General features: G+C 45.6%; 1 protein-coding gene across 2 annotated transcripts in view; it reads right to left on the bottom strand.

Moving 5' to 3' along the window:
• The window catches only part of LOC139542366 (membrane-associated guanylate kinase, WW and PDZ domain-containing protein 3-like), a 192,525-nt gene extending 177,141 nt beyond the window's left edge, over window positions 1–15,384 (bottom strand). For both annotated transcript variants that reach the window (XM_071347707.1, XM_071347708.1), the window contains exon 1: window positions 14,082–15,384. In XM_071347707.1, the coding sequence (XP_071203808.1) occupies window positions 14,082–14,388 (307 nt within the window). In that variant the 5' untranslated portion in view covers window positions 14,389–15,384. The remainder of the gene's footprint in view (window positions 1–14,081) is intronic.
• Window positions 15,385–17,690: the final 2,306 nt, after the last annotated feature.

The raw sequence follows: 17,690 nt of genomic DNA, 5'->3' as shown, positions 1-17,690 counted from the left end.
CCGTGGCATTATGATGCTTTAACATGAGGTGATGGCAGCGAATGAATGGCACAACAATGGGCCTCAGGATCTCGTGCATTCAAATTGCCATAGAAAAAAAGCAATTGTGTTCATTGTCCGTAGCGTATGCCTGCCCAATATCATAAACCCACCATGGGGCACTCTGTTCACCACGTTGTCATCAGCAAACCGCTCGCTCACATGACACCATACACGCCATCTGCCCGGTACAGTTGAAACCGGGATTCATCTGTGAAGAGCACACTTTCCTGCAGTCAGGTGAGCACAACGAGTACGCAGATCAGCTTCCCTGAGATGGTTTCCAACAGTGTTTGTAGAAATTCTTCAGTTGTGCAAACCCAAAGTTTCATCAGCTGTCCGGGTGGCTGGTCTCAGACGATCCCACAGGTGGAGGTACTGGGCTGGCGTGGTTACACGTGGTCTATGGTTCCGAGCCCGGTTAGTCCCCAGGACAAGGTGCACCTGTGTAATGATCATGCCGTTTAAAATCAGCTTCTTGATATGCCACACCGGTTAGGTGGATGGCTTGTCTTGGCACAGGAGAAATGTCCACTAACAGGGATGTAAACAAATGAGTGGACAAAATTTCTGAGAAATATACATTTTGTGCGTATGAAACACTTCTGAGATCTTTTATTTCAGCTCATGAAACCAACACTTTACATGTAGTGTTAATATTTTTGTTCAGTATAGATAAGGACCTTGTCATTTCAAATTATGAATTGAATAAAACTTGAATGTATTTATGACGTGAATGGTGCCCCCCATAAAAAGAAAGGTAGCATTCACATTTTTTATTTATTTATTTAACCTTTATTTAACCAGGTAGGCAAATTGAGAACACGTTCTCATTTACAATTGCGACCTGGCCAAGATAAAGCAAAGCAGTTCGACACATACAACAACACATAGTTACACATGGAGTAAAACAAACATATAGTCAATAATACAGTGAAAAAAAAATAAGTCTATATACAATGTGAGCAAGTGAGGTGAGATAAGGGAGGTGAAGGCAAACAAATATATGTATAAATAAATAAAATAAATAAATAAAAATATAAAAGGCCATGGAGGTGAAGTGAATACAACACAGCAAGTAAAATAAAACTAAAAAAAAACCCTGGAATGGTTGGTTTGCAGCGGAAGAAAGTGCAAAGTAGAGACAGAAAATAATGGGGTGCAAAGGAGCAAAATAAATTAATAAAATAAATACAGTAGGTAAAGAGGTAGTTGTTTGGGCTAAATTGTAGATGGGTTATGTACAGGTGCAGTAATCTATGAGCTGCTCTGACAGCTGGTGATGGTGGACACATGTAGCTTGTTGTCCATGTTGGCCAATCAAACCAGCAAAGATGCTCAACGCGTAGCAAGTGGAGTGACAGTTCACTAATGCAATGCAATATGGAATAAAATTACAGAATTAAAAGTTAGTGAAATGAGAAGAAGGAGTAGCTACAAGGCTACAAGGAACAACCAACAGGTAGGCAGTTGTTTCATCTGAATGGGGTTGGGGAGAAAGAGCAGCATGTGGCATCAATTAGTATAGCTAGCTGAAGCTGACTAGCTTAGCTAGCTTCTCTACACTACTCCAGTCAAGCTGCTGGCTTTAGGACCACGTTGACGCCTCAGAGCGGGCGGGAAGGCTGTTTGCCTGGCTGCAGTGAACAGCGCAAGTTTCCTCTCAAAACAGTGCAGAGTTGGAAGATGGCTAGGTAACTGCTGTTTGACATCAAACTAAATTTGAGTTTTTAATCCCGGTGCTGAGCTAGTCCGTATAATGTATGTCCCTTATTAACTGAGGGGAATGAAGCTACAGCAGCCAAGGTGACAATGGCTGGAGTAAATTTTGCTTGTTTTTGGTGTTCTCCGAATACCATTTTAGAGTTTTCAAATTGTTTATAAAAGCAGTAACCCCCCCCCGTTCAGCTCAACCTCTATACGTCCAGATCTAGGGCGGCAGGTAGCCTAACAGTAAGAGAGGCAAATAAACAAGAGGTTTGCCAGTTCAAATCCCAGGTCCGACTGGGAAAACATTTAAAATAAATTGGGCGGAAGTGAGCTGGCAACGTATCAAATCCTAAACACATTTGTGCCCTTGAGCAAGGCACTTAACCCCACCACACCAACAGCTCCCCAGGCACCTAGTGTAGCAGTTCCCCGCACATTTCCAAAAAACCTGAATGTGTATGTACTGTACGTGCATCTTTTGGGGGGGGGTTGGGTTAAAAGCAGAAGTCAAATTTTGATTGGACCTTGTGTGCAATTGACCAATAAAGTGATCATCTTACTTGAGATCCGCCCCTCTGTCCATCCAATCTTACCTGCTCTCCCTCTATTTCCCTTCCACTCTCCACTTCCTTACCTCCCTTTAAAGCAAGCTGGCTGTGAATAAGCACTGTCTGTCACCAACTTGAGAGATGAACAGAAATTCATCATTGTGTACTTCTATCCGGGGTCAACGTCACTGCTCAAAAGGCACATCTTCACACAGCTGCTAGCGCTGTGATAGCACCCCCAGCCTCCCACCGTGTACCTGTCTCTCCAAGCATCAAGCCATTAGCATGAAAGCTGCTTATCAGGGTGTCCATGACAGGGCTCATTCTGCTACACAGGGGACTGATAGACCGCGTTTGTTTGTCCACGGATGAAGGGAGGTAAAGAAAAAGGGAAACATTTCCCTAGGTGACTAGATATCTGTCCCAGGATGCATTGCCTTAACAGAACAACTGCATTATATTCCCAGGCCATTGACTCTTACGCTTTACCATTAAGCTTGGGGAGAATGTTCCCTGTGACAGAATGTGTTATTTATACTGACCATTTACAAGGCTGACCTCATCTTATCTCCAGGGGAATAAACAGCAGCCATGATGCTTCACTGCATGGTGGTTGGGTCAATTAACAGACGAGAGACTGTGTGCGTGCGTGTGCGTGCGTGCGTGTGTTGTACTGCACTTCCACAGGCATCTACATACCTAGAGGCATGGCTGCTACCCCTGACACCACACCGTGGCACGACCACTCCACTCACTCGGTCAGAGAAATGAGGGGGCATTAGTGATCTCCTCTGTCTGTAAACACACAGCCCAAGTCATGCCCCCCCTTCCCTTAGACAATGTGGCAGTTAGAAGAAACCACAGATCATATTAAAACGTCATCATTGCTGCAGGCCCTATTCATTACCATGCTGACGGTCTCAAAGTGACAGACAGGACAATAAAACAGGGATAAATAACAAGTGCCCGGGACGCCAGTGTCACTCTGCATCTTTGTTAGGTTTCCAACACGGGCTCCCACGCACGCTGTCCGGTTCGCCACTAGTTATTAAACACGGGCTCCCACGCGCGCTGTCCGGTTCGCCACTAGTTATTAAACACGGGCTCCCACGCGCGCTGTCCGGTTCGCCACTAGTTATTAAACACGGGCTCCCACGCGCGCTGTCCGGTTCGCCACTAGTTATTAAACACGGGCTCCCACGCGCGCTGTCCGGTTCGCCACTAGTTATTAAACACGGGCTCCCACGCGCGCTGTCCGGTTCGCCACTAGTTATTAAACACGGGCTCCCACGCGCGCTGTCCGGTTCGCCACTAGTTATTAAACACGGGCTCCCACGCGCGCTGTCCGGTTCGCCACTAGTTATTAAACACGGGCTCCCACGCGCGCTGTCCGGTTCGCCACTAGTTATTAAACACGGGCTCCCACGCGCGCTGTCCGGTTCGCCACTAGTTATTAAACACGGGCTCCCACGCGCGCTGTCCGGTTCGCCACTAGTTATTAAACACGGGCTCCCACGCGCGCTGTCCGGTTCGCCACTAGTTATTAAACACGGGCTCCCACGCGCGCTGTCCGGTTCGCCACTAGTTATTAAACACGGGCTCCCACGCGCGCTGTCCGGTTCGCCACTAGTTATTAAACACGGGCTCCCACGCGCGCTGTCCGGTTCGCCACTAGTTATTAAACACGGGCTCCCACGCGCGCTGTCCGGTTCGCCACTAGTTATTAAACACGGGCTCCCACGCGCGCTGTCCGGTTCGCCACTAGTTATTAAACACGGGCTCCCACGCGCGCTGTCCGGTTCGCCACTAGTTATTAAACACGGGCTCCCACGCGCGCTGTCCGGTTCGCCACTAGTTATTAAACACGGGCTCCCACGCGCGCTGTCCGGTTCGCCACTAGTTATTAAACACGGGCTCCCACGCGCGCTGTCCGGTTCGCCACTAGTTATTAAACACGGGCTCCCACGCGCGCTGTCCGGTTCGCCACTAGTTATTAAACACGGGCTCCCACGCGCGCTGTCCGGTTCGCCACTAGTTATTAAACACGGGCTCCCACGCGCGCTGTCCGGTTCGCCACTAGTTATTAAACACGGGCTCCCACGCGCGCTGTCCGGTTCGCCACTAGTTATTAAACACGGGCTCCCACGCGCGCTGTCCGGTTCGCCACTAGTTATTAAACACGGGCTCCCACGCGCGCTGTCCGGTTCGCCACTAGTTATTAAACACGGGCTCCCACGCGCGCTGTCCGGTTCGCCACTAGTTATTAAACACGGGCTCCCACGCGCGCTGTCCGGTTCGCCACTAGTTATTAAACACGGGCTCCCACGCGCGCTGTCCGGTTCGCCACTAGTTATTAAACACGGGCTCCCACGCGCACTGTCCGGTTCGCCACTAGTTATTAAACACGGGCTCCCACGCGCGCTGTCCGGTTCGCCACTAGTTATTAAACACGGGCTCCCACGCGCGCTGTCCGGTTCGCCACTAGTTATTAAACACGGGCTCCCACGCGCGCTGTCCGGTTCGCCACTAGTTATTAAAAGTCTGTTCCCTGCCAGGCAAACAAACAACAGTGGAATATATTTTAAACGCTACGCAGCTTTGATGGGAATGACAAGTGTTGGGCCAATAGACTGGCACCACAGAGCCTCTTAAGACTTCCCTGGTTCCCTTTCCTCCTCTTCTCTTCCTGTAGGGTCTCTCATGCTCTGTAATGTGGGAACGGAGGAGTGAGAGGAGTGGAAGTACTGGCCACATTCCAGGCCGTCTCTATTGCACACTGTGCAGATGATCCGATCTCTGGAGAATGCCTAAAAGTGTTTCTAGAACTTTTCAGGAACCAAATGAAAAACACAGTAATCTTCTGAGATGGGCGTGAAGTTAAACACTTTTTCAGACCTGATCGTCTGCGTAGCTCGACTGCAATACAAATGACCTGGAACGCAACCGGAGAATGCGACAACAATAAAGAAGACCTGGAACACAGCCTATATAGATCACCTTAGTACTGAGCGAGAGCTGCTGCAGGAGTGGGCCGTGTCAGGGGCGGAGAGGGAGGGATGGAAAAAAGGAGGGGGGTGCTTTAGTATTCACAGCAGCTGCTGCTGTCTGGGGCCTCCGCGCACCCATCCGCTCGCTCTCACTCCCTCCCTCCCTCCTTCCCCACTGACAGCCTAGCTGTCGGACAGACGGGCGGGTTGGATGGAGGGATGGGGGGGCGAAGGAGAGTGACAGCGTTGGGGAATGAGCCCAGAGACAGCAGGAGGGGATGATGGGTGGATGAAACACGCCAGGCCTGTAATACCACACACACACACTGTTACGTTCCCCAGTTTCTGTATTGTTTTGGGTTTGTATGTTGCAGCTGATTGGTCGGCCCCATTGCAGATTGGAGCTCTGACCCCGCCCTCTCGTCAGGAGATACAGCTGTCTGCAATTACCGACTCCTTCTGCAGCTTGAAAAGCCAGTGTTCCTTTGTTAGGAGAGAGCTTCTTTGATGTCCTGTGTTGGTTGTTGCCCAGTATAAGTTGTTGTAAAGTATTTTGTAGCCGGTCCTGCAGAGGTATGTGTATGCCATAGGACTTAGTGTTTTTGGTTTATTCAAATTGTTCACTGAGTTTGGTGACTTATTCTGTTTCATTTGTTCCCAGGGGGGAAGGGGAAGGCACCTTGGGAGTGTTTAGGCAACAGGGCTGCGGGCATACATATACCCGTAGTATGTCTATGCACACACACTAGGTAAGACCTGGGCGGCCCACCCCCTGTATTTTGGTTAGCGCGCCAAGTGGTGCTAAGAATAGGTAAGTAGTTGGTAGGTAGGAGGGGACTAACTTTTACTTTGGTTCCGTCCAGCCCCTTTTCCCCACAATTACCGTGTTAAGGAAATACATTTCCTGTTAACGGTAATATTCTCTGCCTCTGTCATCCTTACCCGCAATCACATACCTCTTTCACTCCACGGGAGTTGAGTGTATTAGGGTGTTGTGTTCCCTCCTCCAAAAGGCATACGTAACACACATACACGGCTGGTGGCACCATAATTGGGTAGGACGGGCTCATAGTAATGGCAGGAACAGAATAAATGGAGCGGTTTCAGACAAGTGGTTTCCATGTGCTTGATCCCATTCACTCCAATCCAGGAATTACTCTGAAGCTGTCCTTCCCTCACCAGCCTCCTGTGACGCACACACGAAGACGAGATCAAGTGGAGTTCCATCTGCATCTGGAATACAGTGGGCCAACAACGAAGGGGAGAAGGTTCTAACCGATCTAAGCAGGCCAGGGAGACTGTAATAATGCTTCGACCTCAAACACTGGAGCATGACTGATAAGGGCTGATAAGAACCATTACAATGACTAACAATTCCATAGTCCATGATCATGGTGAGCTATAGATCATCAAAACGTTGTTACAAGCCAATAAAGTTGAGGTATCACTCCCCGCTGTGACAGGCATGTTGTCAGTGAGCCTCTCTGCTCCATGACAGAAGTAAGACTTTGTGACCTTCTCCGTCTTGTTTCTGGCCTAGGTAAGGCACTGTGAAAGGCACCACCACTCAAGCAAAGCTATTGTGGCATGCGAGGAACACATTTGATCATCGCTTAACCATTATTTTTTTCCTTTTGGAGAATGTGTGTATTGTTATTGTATTGCTAGTTATTGCTGCATTGGAGCTAGAAACATAAGCATTTTGCTGCACCTGTGATATCAGCAAAACTGTGTACGTGGCTAATAAACTTTGATTTGATCTAATAAAAAACAGGGAAGACTGGGAGGAGTGTGACAGTGCTATGCTGTTACTGTCACAGTGGTTAACAACCCACTGAGCGACAGACATTTACAAGGCAACCAACACTAGTTATTTACTTAGCTGGAGCCTTCTGTAATAGTATAATTTTCTAGTAGTGTTGTCTCCTGACATTGTGTGAGCTGGGAAGAAGGGGTACCGTTCTACCCAAATACAAATAAGGAAATGGTGTTTGATGATAAACAAAGTTGTAGGAAGAAGACTTTCCTGCCAGTGTATGGAGACAGTCGTTAGAATGGATACAAAACGTTGTCCATCGAAGCGGAAATGTGTTTATAAGAGTTTCGGACAGAAGTTGCAGATGTTGCTGGCTGGGTAAAGCTACCCTGGACTGGTTAAAACGGAGCAGCCATCTCATAAAACTAGCACTGTGAGACAAACCACATTAAACACCACACTGCAGCGGTACTCTGCTGGGTTGGAGATTGTAAAACCAGTGTGAAATGGATCTCTGATGAATGGTTTTAGCATAACGAGACACTGCTGGGCTATTTAACATGCAGGGCCTAAAGAAAGTATTCACACCTCTAGACTTTTTCCACATTTGGTTGGTTACAGTTTTCATTTCAAATGGATTCAATAGAAGAAACACAACTTTATTTTATTTTTTACAATTGAATTAAAAATCAAAAGACGAAATGTCTTGAGTGAATAAATATTCAACCCCTTTGTTATGACAAGCCCTAATAAAGTTCATTAGTCAAAATTTGCATAACAAGTCACATAAGTTGCATGGACTCATAGTGTGCAACAATGGTGTTTAACATGATTTTTTTATGTTTACCTCATCTCTGTATTCCACACATACAATTATCTGTACAGTCCCTCAGTCGAGCAGTGAACTTCAAGCACAGAATCAACCACAAAGACCAGGGAGGTTTCAATGCCTCACAAAGAAGAGCAACAAAAAAATACTGACATTGAATATCCCTTTGAGCATGGTGAAGTAATTAATTACACTTGGATGGTGTAAAGGTACAACCAGTCACTACAAGGATACAGGCATCCTTCCTAACTCGGTTGCCAGAGGAAGAAAACCACTCAGGGATTTCACCATGAGGCCAATGACATTAAAACAGTTACAGAGTTGAATGGCTATGATATGAGAAAACAGAGGATGGATCAACAACATTGTAGTTACTCCACAATACCGACCTAAATGACAGAGTGAAAAGAAGAAAGCCTGTACGAAATAAAAAATAATCCAAAACATGCATTCTGTTTGTAACAAAGCACTAACGTAATACTGCAAAAATGTGGCAAAGCAATTAACTTTTTGTCCTGAATACAAAGTCTTACGTTTGGGGCAAATCCAATACATTACTGAGTACCAGGCTCCATCATTTCAAGCATAGTGGTGGCTGCAACAAGTTAAGGGTACGCTTGTTATCATTAAGGACTGGGGAGTTTTTCAGGATAAAAATGTTTAAACAGAATTGAGCTAAGCACAGGCAAAATCCTAGAGGAAAACCTGCTTCAGTCTGCTTACCACCAGACACTGGGAGATTAATGCACCTTTCAATAGGACAATAACCTAAAACACAAGGCCAAAACTACACTGGTGTTGCATACCAAGAAGACAGTGAATGTTCCTGAGTGGCCGGGTTAGAATTTTACTTAAAGCTGCTTGACAATCTATGGCAAGACTTGAAAATGGTTGTCTAGCAATGATCAATTCCCAACGACAGAGATTGAAGAATCCAGGTGTGCAAAGCTCTTAGAGACTTACTCAAAGGCTCACTGCTGTAATCACTACCAAAAGTGATTCTAACATGTATTGACTCAGGGGTGTGGGTAGGTATGTAAATTAGATATTTATGTATTACATTTCCAATAAATGTGCTAACATTTCTAAAAACATGTTTTCACTTTGTCATTATGGGGTATTGTGTGTAGATGGGTGAGACTTTGTCATTATTGGGTATTGTGTGTAGATGGGTGAGAGAAATTGATTGAATCCATTTTGAATTCAGGCTGTAACAACAAAATGTGGAACATGTAAAGGGGTACAAATACATTAATACATGTCTAATTGTAGAATACTCAGATAAAAACCATACCTAACGATCTTGTCCTCTTGAATCTGAGCTAAGAGCTGGATTCCATAACTCACTTCCTTTAAATGGACCAGAAACAAACAGTGATTGCACATTTATATATTTTTAAACAATATATTTATTGGCATTTTCAAATTTTTCACAAGCATCCCCCAAAAAACATGACAATTAAGATAATGCCCCCAGTGAATGCAACTTACTTTTATTGCCAGTTTGTCTCAAAATTACAAATTTGCAGACAGTCCTATCGTTTCTAGGTCAGGGAAATGCCTGAGTGCCATGTTGCTGCTTTACCTTAACAGGGGGGAGCTGAGGGTGACTGGCCTGCTATCCATTAACTATAGCCTAATTATGACATAGCAAAACAAGCAGAGAACAGATCACCAAAAACCACATCAATAATCAATGGCACGCCCACTCCAAGTCTAAACACACTTTCTACAATATCTGCTTCCCAAATAGCACATTATTCCCTTTATAGTGGACTACTTTTACCCAAGGACCAGTTGGGACACACTCAAACCCTCCAAGCAGATCACACAATCAGGTTTGATTCCAGGATAACACTGGATGCATTACTTATTTAAATTTTTCCCTTTTTATTTTTTTACCCTCTTTCTCCCCAAATTTCGTGATATCCAAATTGGTAGTTAGTCTTGTTTCAACGCTGCAACTCCCGTACGGACTGAGGAGAGTCGAAACACGAGAGCCACGCGTCCTCCGAAACATGACCCTGCCAAGCCGCACTGCTTCTTGACACACTGCTCGCTTAACCCGGAAGTCAGCCGCACCAACGTGTCGGAGGAAACACCGTACAGCTGGTAACTGAAGTCAGCATGCATGCGCCCGGCCACCACAAGGAGTCGCTAGAGCACAATGGGACAAGGACCTCACAGCCGGCCAAACCCTCCCCTAACCCGTACTGCGCTGGGCCAATTGTGCACCACTTCAAGGGTCTCCCGGTCGCAGCCCTGGTCTGTAGTGACGCCTCTAGCACTGCGATGCAGTGCCTTAGACTGCTGCACCAGTCAGGAGGCCCGCAGTGCACTACTTTTGACCAGAGACAACTGGCACCCTATTCCATTTATAGTGCACTACTTTTCTAAATGGGCCTTGGTCAAAGCAGTGCACTATAAAGGGAATAGGGTACAATTTGGGACACACACTCTGGCTACTTAAAGAGAGGACGTGTGCAACGTTTCCAATCCTGACCTGGAGCCACTCAGCAAGATAGAGAGAGCAGCATCACATTGGCTCTTCTCCTGTTTGGCTCAGAGCCACAGATGTAATGCTCATGGCTAGGCGAAGCAGTTAAGAAGATGGGATGAGATATGCTCTTCTGGGATCATAGCACTTTCAGTGCAAATTTAGGGTGTATTAATCAACCACCCCATACTCATTTACACACAAACACAGCATCTGGATTGCACACAATCCTGAAGATGTACTGTTCGATTGACTTACAATAATGTAATAAGTTATCAGAGTATTATAGATAGACCAGTGGTGCTGTGGAGACTGGGGAAGGGAGAGGAAAGAGTCAATGAGGGAATAGAATGAAGGGGAGAGAAATCACAAGACAATAGAAAACCAATGAGAAGCAATGTTCCTAGGAGGGTAGATGAGGGAGAAGCAGCGCAGAGAGAAGAGAAAACAACAGAGAAGGTGGAGAGCATTGAGCAAGCTAAGAGGGGGAGGAAGTGTTAAGATAAGGCAATACTGCAATAATTCTCAAAGATATGCAATCATGTGTTACTGTAGATTAGGCTACTTGAGCATTGGACTTCTATGCATACAGGTGTGTATGTATTGTAGTAGAACTTTATCCATCCCTCAAGGGAAATTGATTCATCACCATCGGCGACGACAAGACAAAGTACAAAGACAGTCGTCGATAGCGATAAAGTATAGCTTTAACAAGTAAGCAAAGCAACAGATTAAAGATTCCAACCCAGCTTCAGCTTTTGAACTCAGGACAGCCCCACCATCACAGTGTAGTTCAGGTGTCTGTCGTCATAAAATCACTGGCTGCCAACAGATGGGCAGTGGTGCTATGGTTACCACTAACCAGGCCACAGTGTGACAGCCCCTACTTGCCTACAGCCCTATAACCCAGGCCCCGCCTCTCAGGACTGGAGTTCACAACACCACCGGCCTGGTATCATCTGATCCTCAGACAGCCTCTAGCCAGCTCATCTAGTCATGGAGGCCTCATCAATGATAGATGATGGGTGAATTAACCATGAGGCTGAGAGACAGACAGGTAAACACTACACAGAGACTGGCTGGGATAACAACACAGTGTAGAGGCCGGCTGGGGTATCAAGCGCAACAGTTTGCCAAACCCCACATTTGAAAGGAAGGTGGATAACAGGCACACCGTTAAAAGGTCCCACAGTTTTCTTGTGCTACAGGGCTTGGTCAGACTTTCAAATATCCAGGCACACACATAACGTACAGCACAAGAAGAGTCTGCAGGAGCAAGGTCATATTGTCCCAGTCTGGTATGTACTGAATAGACAAGTTCAGTTGTATGATAATGCCAAGTGCCAACTAGTTTAATTCAAACGCAAAGATATCCAACAGACCTGAAAATATATGGGACAGGACAGGAGGCTCAATACTGTAACAAAGAAATGCCTTAGCTCTGAGGTATCAACTCCTGTCCTGACTCCTGATCTTAGCTGGAGCGGAGTCACAAACCAGGCCAGCACAGCAGACTGGGGACTTAAGGCTGTGATTGAATCCATTAGACTTGGACGTACCTCAAGGCTGCAGGCCTGGCTCTGTTCTGGCACCATTAAACTTCAGCTAAGTGTTACTTAGGGCTGGGAAATGCCAGGGACCTCACAATAATTAGGTGACGATACTAGTATTGCAACTCTCACGATTCTATATGTAACGCGATTCGATACTAAACAAGAATATGGAGAACAAGCTATGAAGGAAAAATACTGAAGTTTTGGTGCAGGCACAGCCAACTAGTGCTAAACTAATATTGCGATAGTCAAAACAATAGACTGTCAAAAATAATATCCCGATATGTAACTATCGATCCACCCCCCCATCACTAGTGTTTCTTCAGAGCGCCTCTTCACTCGGACCATGCCTGCGTCTCAAAAGGCAGGGTGCTATTTGGGACAGTCTATATAGCAAAACCCTACACACATCGAAAAGTACCACTTCCTCACACCACCCATACGAGTTGCCGTGTAAGTATGACAACCAATTCCCGCTTCATTTACATGCGTCTCCTTGTGTATACGCAAAACCAGTAACCACACTAGTCCACGCATGTAAAAACAGAGATAAGATGAGCGAGAGGGATAACGTCCATGAGGTTCGAGAAGTCAGTAACTCCTTGACATGGAGAACGCAAGGACGTTTCGTAAGAACAACCGGACAGGACAGGGAAAGACAGACAACATCTGTCCATCCAAACAAAGAGGATTACACACTCACATTTGATAGCCTGGCGCTGATTCAAGCTATAAGGGACACGTTCTGTTGAACTACAAAGATCTTAGCACAATAATTCTACAGCATCCTACGTCTCCCACTTCTCTACGTTTCTGTTTAGTGAAGTTGGGTCGTTGATATTTTAATTAGAAATGGTGTACCAACTGAATTTATATCAAATGAAGTGCCTTTTAATATAGACCACATGGCAAAGTCAATGGATCCATTTTTCTTTTTTTATATGAATGAAGATTTGCTAAAGTGCCAAAATTCAGCATTTTGTCATGTCCCTCTATCAACCCTGTGTCACCCACTTAATTCTAAAATCTCTTCAAGTTTCACCATCTTTGTAAATCCCTGGTTATTGTGTTGCTTTGCTTTGACAAAAGTAATTTCTGAAGATTTTTATTGATTTCATTTGAGTAGTGATTATTTTAAGTCTGTCCTTCATTTGAAGGTCAACCTTGTTACATGTACTGAACTCTCATTTTAATATGGTGAAACTATTCCTTTTTAAATATGTTTTTCAAAAGAAACATTGAACATCTAATAGTGAAAGCAGTGTCAAAGCAGGTGAGCCGTTTCTAGTCTTTTTTGGCAATTTTCTGGTGTTTTGTGGTGGAAAACGGAGCAGGTCGAGCACAACGCGTCCACCCTGTTACAAAGACAGGCTAGAAATGTACACACTTTTCTCATGTGCAGCTTGCAATCAATTGCCCCTCCCTGTTACACACAACAAGATTCTATTCCCCATGTCACATGGGGATTTCTGGCTCAGTTACAGTCCACCCTGTTACTGTATTTGGCACAGTCTTTTTTCTTGTACCTCTTCAGATGAGAAAATGTGTTTTTTTGGTGATGTTTAACATGTGATCTTTATGACAGAATGTTTAAAAAAATGTAACCAAGTTACACTTCTCAAAAGGCACTGAACTGGTAGAATGACCCAGTTTATACTGCTTGATGTACTGGCATAAGCAGTCTAGGAGACAAATAAAGGCCACACACACCTGATCCTCCCACTATCCTGGAGGCCAGAGACACAGCCCATTTACAAGCTTGACTATTTATTCCATTCCAACCCGAGACCGTGTGCAGTCCGAGACAGTGTGCAGTCCCAGTTAACCCCACAGCATTGACCCAGGCCATTAACTGCCCTGGGCAAATAGGATTACACCTAAAGAACAACACATAGTGTGTGTGTGTACAGGCAAGACAACAATTCAAGTCTCCTGAACGTGATTATCTGAGTGGACTTTGGGGCAGGGGAGAGTTAACTAGAAGAATGCACGTTGTCACAGCTCATGTGTATGACCTATGGAGTCAATTAGATTTTTCACAGACCAGACCAAGGTTACCATAGTATGACAAGTACGCCATATTACGAAACACGTCATGGTAAAATGCATAAGTAGGCCTACGCTGCAAAACCTCTGAACGGTAATTACAGCACTAAACATACCTGGTTTGACGGTCTTGATACGGATGGGCTCCCGAAAGTGGCGGATGACAGCGAGGGTGTCTCGGTTGGTCAGGCCGCTGACAGGGGTGCCGTTCACTTCCAGAAGCACGTCCCCGATGTTCGGTAACCTCCCGACGTGACAGACCATTGCCTCCGTAATCACCTGTCCCAGGTATGGGAATTCTCCCAGCTCTGCTCCCCCTTGTACGTCCACAACTGAGCCGAACTCCTCGGCATTCCCCCATGATACCGCGCACTCCTGGACTTTACCGGACCAGTGCTTCTTCTTCTTCAACGTTTTGGACATGTTTAATCCCTCTTGTAAATCTTTAGAGTCCCAGACTGTGTGGTTGTTTGAGAGACGAGACAAGCAGTTCTTTTTAAGACGCAGATGTGACTATTGCACGGAGATGCTGAGATGAGGCAATCTGCTCACTAGTGTTTTTGTATTCCATTCCATTCATTGAGCAAATTTCATTTCAAAGCATTATCCGTATGAACATCCCGAATTATTGGAACATCACCTGTCTAAGATACAATAGTAGACTGTAGTGCAAGACTATCTGCGTCAGTGTTGTCGCAGGAGGCTAGATCGATCGCGGGGATGCTGATGTTGTCCCTAGCGCTAAATTCTTACGTAGCTGGGCAATGAAGCTCTACTTCTGAATGAGTAGCCTACTGTTTACTTACAGTGAATCGGTCTCATAAACCGTTTTAGAATAGCCTATTACACACACTAGCCAATAACTAAATTTTGGATCGATCCGTCGTTGAGCCTATAGCCTTGACTACTCACAGATTCTCCACTTGACTCAGTCGATGTATCAATTTGATTGATTAAATATCCCCGAACAACTAGCTATGTCGTTGAATTATTGAGCATAAACAACTGTTGCCCAAATGTTGCCTACACCCTCTGACAATTCTTCTTCCAAAATTCGCCAGGGACCAACTTAGTTCCGCGCACTTGTTTTACCTCCTCCACCAGTGACTTCAGCGACGCAGTCCTTGGAAACGGAACAACATACCTGGCATCAGCAGCGAATGTATTCGCAGAACTCGGGTAGTGTAGCCTACTCTGCTGGCAACTTGCTCACTATTCTTCAACCCTCGTAAGCCCAGCTCAGAAAGCGCCGTCTCGTCAGTTGACGCCCCATGTGGTCTCGTGTCAGATTCAGCCCGGTGGCTCACAGAACAGGGGAGATTTAGGCGCAGGAGACTATGGAACCAACCATAAAACGAGAAATGACGAATAACTTTTTTGCTTGTTTTCACCGTGTTGATTTCTTGAAGGAAAGCCCATCCAGGCACCAATGACTGCTTGGGTTTGCCTCCAATCAGATGGTGGGAACAGAGTAAAACAATGCAAATCAACCAATGGAAATGGTTGGGCGGGGCTTCTGCGTAAACTCAGTTTCAATGGACCCGTTTAGCTTGATTTAGCTCGTCAAGCTAAAGCTAAATGCTCGTCAAGCATTCTGGGTGGATTTAGTTCCCAGTCACACGCGTTGGATACGTTTTGGGACTCAGTGCACAGGCTGAGTAAATCGAGCGTGCACACTAGTAGATTAAATATTGCAACAATATTATATTCTTGTAGATTACAGACGCTGTCAATTAAATTGCCATCATAGTGCTATGTAACTACAAAGTAGTCCTAACAATTGTAATTAGTAGGTTGTTAACTGGAACCAAGACAGTGCAATTACAAATCAATTTGTATAATTTTCATAGAATACTGTAGGGCCAAGTATTTTCGCGAGTCATTTATTGAGAGGAGGATGTCCAGTGCGTCAACTCTTACGTGACTGTGCCATCTTGTGGTTAAATTAACTTGTAGGTCCTGATAATGTGTAGACACAGAGCAGTAGAGGCTCCTCAGAGGAAGGGGAGGACCATCCTCAGTGAATTTCATAAAAATATAAATGGTAAAACATTTAAAAAGTTATCCTTTTTAGATAAAACTATACTCCCGTCACCAAAAATGTATTAAAATACATTATTTTGCACAGAAGTTCTCAAGTAGCCTCAACAGCACTCTGTAGGGTAGCACCATGGTGTAGCCGGAGGACAGCTAACTTCCGTCCTCCTCTGGGTACATTGACTTCAATACAAAACCTAGGAAGCTCTAGGTTCTCACCCCCTTCCATAGACTTACACAGTAATTATGACAACTTCCGGAGGATCAAATCAAATCAAATCAAATTTTATTAGTCACATACACATGGTTAGCAGATGTTAATGCGAGTGTAGCGAAATGCTTGTGCTTCTAGTTCCGACAATGCAGTAATAACCAACAAGTAATATAACCTAACAATTCCACAACTACTACCTTATACACACACAAGTGTAAAGGGATAAAGAATATGTACATAAAGATATATGAATGAGTGGTGGTACAGAACGGCATAGGCAAGATGCAGTAGATGGTATAGAGTACGGTATATACATATGAGATGAGTACTGTAGGGTATGTAAACATAAAGTGGCATAGTTTAAAGTGGCTAGTGGTACATGTATTACATAAAGATGGCAAGATGCAGTAGATGATATAGAGTACTGTATATACATATGAGATGGGTAATGTAGGGTATGTAAACATTATATTAAGTGGCATTGTTTAAAGTGGCTAGTGGTACATTTTTACATAATTTCCATCAATTCCCATTTTTAAAGTGGCTGGAGTTGAGTCAGTATGTTGGCAGCGGCCGCTAAATGTTAGTGGTGGCTGTTTAACAGTCTGATGGCCTTGAGATAGAAGCTGTTTTTCAGTCTCTCGGTCCCTGCTTTGATGCACCTGTACTGACCTCGCCTTCTGGATGATAGCGGGGTGAACAGGCAGTGGCTTGGGTGGTTGTTGTCCTTGATGATCTTTATGGCCTTCCTGTGACATCGGGTGGTGTAGGTGTCCTGGAGGGCAGGTAGTTTGCCCCCGGTGATGCGTTCTGCAGACCTCACTACCCTCTGGAGAGCCTTACGGTTGTGGGCGGAGCAGTTGCCGTACCAGGCGGTGATACAGCCCGACAGGATGCTCTCGATTGTGCATCTGTAGAAGTTTGTGAGTGCTTTTGGTGACAAGCCAAATTTCTTCAGCCTCCTGAGGTTGAAGAGGCGCTGCTGCGCCTTCTTCACGACGCTGTCTGTGTGGGTGGACCAATTCAGTTTGTCCGTGATGTGTACACCGAGGAACTTAAAACTTTCCACCTTCTCCACTACTGACCCGTCGATGTGGATAGGGGGGTGCTCCCTCTGCTGTTTCCTGAAGTCCACAATCATCTCCTTTGTTTTGTTGACGTTGAGTGTGAGGTTATTTTCCTGACACCACACTCCGAGGGCCCTCACCTCCTCCCTGTAGGCCGTCTCGTCGTTGTTGGTAATCAAGCCTACCACTGTAGTGTCATCCGCAAACTTGATGATTGAGTTGGAGGCGTGCATGGCCACGCAGTCGTGGGTGAACAGGGAGTACAGGAGAGGGCTCAGAACGCACCCTTGTGGGGCCCCAGTGTTGAGGATCAGCGGGGTGGAGATGTTGTTACCTACCCTCACCACCTGGGGGCGGCCCGTCAGGAAGTCCAGGACCCAGTTGCACAGGGCGGGGTCGAGACCCAG

The sequence above is a fragment of the Salvelinus alpinus genome, chromosome 17, assembly GCF_045679555.1.
Source record: "Salvelinus alpinus chromosome 17, SLU_Salpinus.1, whole genome shotgun sequence".
In the NCBI taxonomy this organism is placed as follows: Eukaryota; Metazoa; Chordata; class Actinopteri; order Salmoniformes; family Salmonidae; genus Salvelinus; species Salvelinus alpinus.
This window is presented reverse-complemented; position numbering and strand designations above follow the sequence as displayed.